Consider the following 5,227-nt stretch of genomic DNA (forward strand, 5'->3'; position numbering starts at 1 on the left):
TGCATTTAGGAATCTTTAAGATTACTTACAAAAGAAAAGCAACGCATTTTGACCGTTTCGTGAACCTAGGAGAGGAGGTCATCATATGACGCTTTGATGCGAGACCCCCCTGAGTGAATGCAGGTAAAAAAAAAATAATAATAATAATAATAATAGATATCACCCCACTTCTTTAGTCGATTGATTACATTAAGAATTACAGTCATTTTTGGAAAAAATACTTTAGAGTCCTGTTATATTCGTTCTCATTTAACTCTGAATTCATTCATTTTTAATGTCCATTTATAAGTGTATGGGATGTTTAACCGCAGCTCGCCCTGCAACATGTTTCTTTATCGCTTTAATGTGCCAAAAACTTTAAGCAGTCCAGCCTATATACTAAAGTACACTATACAGTCAAATATAATTAATATCAACCATAGACAGAATTCTTACTTTTTTTTTTTTTTTTGTTTTGCATTCTTGCGCCTTTGTTACGTCACAATTCTATTTAGAACGTGTTGACTATTTAAAGGCGTGAAAATCGCTTATTTTGTAGATTGAAGTTTAGGAGTAGGACTATCCCATTATTATCGAGTCTCAAACGCTTTTATAATGGGAAATTCAAGTTTACGACCACAAACAGCGATTGATAAGGAGTCTGGGCACGAGCCCTGTGTGTTACTCAAATACACCTCCAACACGGCGGAGAACCATCAGACTCATCCGCACGATGAGGTTCCTGTTGGGGCTTCTGCCGCTGAGATTGATGGAGGGAGAGAGGCGAAAAAGAGGAAGAAGAGTTTCTGGAAGTGGCCCGCTCTCCGCTTGTTTCGCCGAGGAAATGCAAAATACGACCTGGCCCAGGCTGAGAAGAACTACCGGGAACCGGGATCATGTGGGAGATTTACCGATGGTACAATCAGATAAAGATGTTCGGATGAAGTATTGTTCAATTAATGTTTGATTATAAAAAAAAAAAATCGTCAAAAACACTGTTACAACAATGCTGTCATTAGAGTAACAGTTTAAATATCATATATGAAAATGTAAAATATTTTTGACCAGAGCATGTGATAATAACTTTATAAGGTGTCATTACCAAACCTGTCAATATGTTAGAATTTTAACAAATCCATTTACGTTGATTATTAAAAAAGTTTCATTTAACATATGAAGTAAAAAAAAACTTAAATCTTAAACCTAAATCAAGGACCACCCAAATTTTTATGCTCATTTATTTGATTTTATTCATATAATTGCTCCAGCATCTGAAGTCTGGCCTGCTGCTGAGGAACAGCTGGAGCAGGATGTGCTGGATACGGGTAAGAAGAATGAACCTATGAGAATTGCAAAATGTTGTTGTAAATTATATAATAATATAATAATTAAATAAAATAGTATTTTATATTACATAAAATTGTTTCTTTTAATAGGTGACATTCGTAGGCGTTATAAAATCGGTGAGAAGCTGGGTCAAGGACGATTTGGCTTTGTGTGCCAGGGGAGTCGCTGCAAGGATGGACTTGAGGTCTTCTTATTTATTTATTTTTTACTTGTAAAACTTTGCTTTTCTGTTCAGGACTCATGGCTGGAGTGATATGGCCTCTGTGCACATGCTAATTGTTACATTTTGTTTTGTTGATCAGGTGGCTGTGAAGTTTTCAGTGAAGGGACCGAATATGCCATATATCAGAGTGGTGGGTAATTATAATAAATTCATGGTTATCACAGATTACAAATGAGTTTTGATCAGACAAACTGTTTTGATTTTTGGACTGTAAGTTATTATTTGGGAAGCCATCTCAGTGTCATTTTCTTTCTTTTAGCCTGGTCATCCTGAAAGCCTCCCGATGGAAATTGGCCTGATGCTCATGGCCAATACTGGCCCCAACGTTCCTCAAGTCATTAAACTGCTGGACTGGCAGGACGACACAGACCATTACATCATGGTCATGGAGCGGCCTTCACCTTGCATGGACCTGTCTAGCTTCATCAAGCTCCACGGAGGAAGCCTCGATGAAGCAATGGCACGACAAGTCATGCAGCAGGTGATTGATGCTGCTATCGTTTGCAGCAAGCGCGGTGTCTTCCATCGGGACATCAAACTGGAGAACCTGCTGCTGAACCGGGACACCATGGAAGTTAAATTGATTGACTTCAAGTGTGCTGCGCTTATGAATAAGTTTGCCTACGAATTCTTTTGTGGTGTGTGTTTGAACATCTTGTGTAATCAACTCTGCAATGCATCCTGTATATAGTCAACATGTTGTGAAAGTGCATTAAATAACAGACAACATCTCTTTCCTCCAGGCACAAGAGCATACTGTCCACCAGAGGTCAATGTGAAGGGCAGGTACCATGCAAAACCGATGACGGTGTGGTCATTGGGTGTCCTACTGTTTAAAATGGTGTGCGGATATTATCCCACAGACCTCGACCTGCACTTGATCAGTGAGAAAAACTGGACCAGACCTGAGCTGTCAAGAGGTGAGATTTTCATCAAAGAACAAAGGAGGACAATTTGTGTTCTAAATCACACAAAAGTATTTTAGAAAGTAATCAATAAATAATCAAACGTCTCTCTCATCTTTTTGCACAGAATGCTGCCAGATGATTTGCGCTTGTCTGGAGCCTGAGCCACAGCAGAGACTCAATCTGGAGAAGATGCGTCTCCATGACTGGTTTAAGGTACTGAGCCTAAGATTAGCTTTTTTGTTTTGTTTTGTTTTTCATTTTGGTTTTATCATAGAGTCACCATAAACAAAACAATGAAAAAAAAAAACATAATGTGTTTAGACAAATAATGCTGATTTATCATTTGTTTCAGGTCCTGGAGTAAGACCACAAGAACATCAGAAGACAACTCCTGTCACAACCTTATTGACAAATTTACAACAAATCATTATTTTTATATGTGCACAATAAGAAAATCTATAAGAAATTATATTCAATAAGAAAAAAAAATCTATAAAAAATTAAGACTATTGTAAGAAAGTTCATAAGAAATGTAATGTTATAGAAATGTAAGCTATTTGTTTGCATGTTATTTAAAGATTGTAAGAAAATTTATAAAATATAATAAATATTGTAAAAATTTCTATAAAAGTTTAAGGAGTTTTGAGAGGAGAAAATGTATTTATAATAAATTTATATTGCACTGTTCGTTTGTGGCTCCTGTAAAAGTCATTTCTATCTCTTTTGTATCTGCTATGGCCCTGTGCTCAGGCCGACTATCTACTGCCATCTTTAACAATTCAAAATGATTTCATTTAATGAAATGAGCTGAGATATTTAAAAACTATACGTTACACAATTGTAATATGTTCACCTAGAGATCAACGCTCCCTGAGCAGCAGTTTTGTTGTTGTTGTTTTCAGAATGTCTTGTTGTTGTGCATGTCTACCATGTTTAGTGAATATTATACATTGTATTCGCAAGATTAAGTCATTATGGGTCACACTCAAAAGTCTTATGAGCCTATATCCCCACATCTGGTAGATTTCAGCAGAATTCAGGTTCTGCAGGTCTCTGTCTCCCTCTTTTGGTGATTTTTTTGGATGTTACAGTCCTGTAATGGGCAAATGATGTGGGTTGAGCTACTTAGTGGAGGCAGGTGTTTCAGGTTAATTAGAAACTATAAAAATCCTCAGATTCAGGAGGAGGGTGTGAAAAGATTTTGTCTGCTTGTGCTGATGAAAGCATGAGGGTAGCATTATTAAGAGAGTTGGATTGTTGTGTTTCTGAAGAACAAAAGCATGAAAAAGTGGGAGAAAATGCTTTCCTTTGTTCTTTTGAATTTTTATTTCTTTCCATTCTCCTTTGAGAGTTCAAAGACCCAATCTCTTGTGTTATATGTATTTTGGCTTTTCTTAAGCATAGAAACACTTATTTTGATGGGTCCCAAATTTCAGTGTCCTTCAGCATGAAAAGCTATCCTTTAAGTGTGTTTAATGCCAGACCAAATACATGCACCCTTTATGAACCTGACTAGTTAAAAGAAACAGTATTTCAGCATAATTTGGTTCAGTGCTGCAAAATTTGTCAAATATTAAATTAATTTCAGCTACAGTATAAGCAGCTCTTTTTATTAAAATTCATTTCTGCTATAAGCAGCTCTAAAAAGGACAAGTGTCATTATTCAGTTTAAGTCAATTCAATATTGATTCAGTTTCCAATAGTTTCACTGCAGTTTAATTGATGAATATTGAATATTAATGAATATTAATTCTTTTTTAAACCTGACTGATTTCTCTAAAAGGCAAATTAAGTATGTAAAAAACAGAGGTATTGATACTGAGCCATGCAGCACTCCATTAATACAAACATTAGCCTAATTAACTGAGTAGTCCTGATCTAGGTGTTTGAAAATACTCCTAGAGAAAAAACTACTGCCATAGAAAAATAGAGAAAACAACCATTTTTGTCATTAGACTTTTGCAAAACCATGTACATGATCAGATACACTGTACATGGCCAGTTAATACTAACACACGTCATCATATTTGGACTCACTGAATTATTTTAATATGTATCTCTAAACGTCTGTATATGTTCTGTTCTGTCCAGTTCATATTCACATCAAACAAACCTACAGTAGATACAGGTGCATCTCAGTAAATTAGAATGTCTTGGAAAAGTTCACTTATTTCATTTATTCACCTCAATTTTTGAAACTCATGTATTAAATAAATTCAATGCACACAGACTGAAGTAGTTTAAGTCTTTGGTTCTTTTAATTGTGATGCTGTTGGCTCATATTTAACAAAAACCCACCAATCCACTCAAGAAATTAGAATATGGTTACATGCCAATCAGCTAATCAGCTCAAAACACCTGCAAAGTTTTCCTGAGCCTTCAAAATGGTCTCTCAGTTTGGTTCACTAGGCTACACAATCATGGGGAAGAGTGCTGATCTGACATTTGTCCAGAAGACAATCATTGACATCCTTCACAAGGAGGGTAAACCACAAACATCCATTGCCAAAGAAGCTGGCTGTTCACAGAGTGCTGTATCCAAGCATGTTAACAGAAAGTTGAGTGGATGGAAAAAGTGTGGAAGAAAAAGTTACACAACCAACTGAGAGAACCGCAGCCTCATGAGGACTGTCAAGCAAAATCAATTCAAGAATTTGAGTGAACTTCACAAGGAATGGACTGAGGCTGGGGTCAAGGCATCAAGACGTGACTTTGCTGAACCACAGACAATGTCACGGGCGTCTTTACCAGGGCGAAGGAGAGGACGAAG

At 36.5% G+C, this 5,227-nt stretch overlaps 1 protein-coding gene across 1 annotated transcript; it reads left to right on the plus strand.

Moving 5' to 3' along the window:
- The first annotated feature begins 437 nt into the window (after positions 1 to 437).
- Positions 438 to 3,098, plus strand: LOC113112859 (serine/threonine-protein kinase pim-2-like). The gene is made up of 8 exons (XM_026278778.1): positions 438 to 895; positions 1,248 to 1,304; positions 1,416 to 1,510; positions 1,629 to 1,679; positions 1,809 to 2,187; positions 2,293 to 2,469; positions 2,582 to 2,670; positions 2,810 to 3,098. Exons 1-8 carry the CDS (start codon positions 595 to 597, stop codon positions 2,819 to 2,821), a joined length of 1,161 nt encoding a protein of 386 aa, XP_026134563.1. The 5' UTR covers positions 438 to 594; the 3' UTR covers positions 2,822 to 3,098.
- The last annotated feature ends 2,129 nt before the right edge of the window (positions 3,099 to 5,227 follow it).

Source organism: Carassius auratus, chromosome 2, assembly GCF_003368295.1.
Source record: "Carassius auratus strain Wakin chromosome 2, ASM336829v1, whole genome shotgun sequence".
Classification (NCBI taxonomy): Eukaryota; Metazoa; Chordata; class Actinopteri; order Cypriniformes; family Cyprinidae; genus Carassius; species Carassius auratus.

Coding starts and splice junctions, on each gene's coding strand:
- LOC113112859 (XM_026278778.1), top strand. CDS start 595: ATGGGAAATTCAAGTTTACGACCACAAACAGCGATTGATAAGGAGTCT. Junction 896..1,247: donor ATGTGGGAGATTTACCGATG/GTACAATCAGAT, acceptor TAATTGCTCCAG/CATCTGAAGTCTGGCCTGCT. Junction 1,680..1,808: donor ATATGCCATATATCAGAGTG/GTGGGTAATTAT, acceptor TCTTTCTTTTAG/CCTGGTCATCCTGAAAGCCT.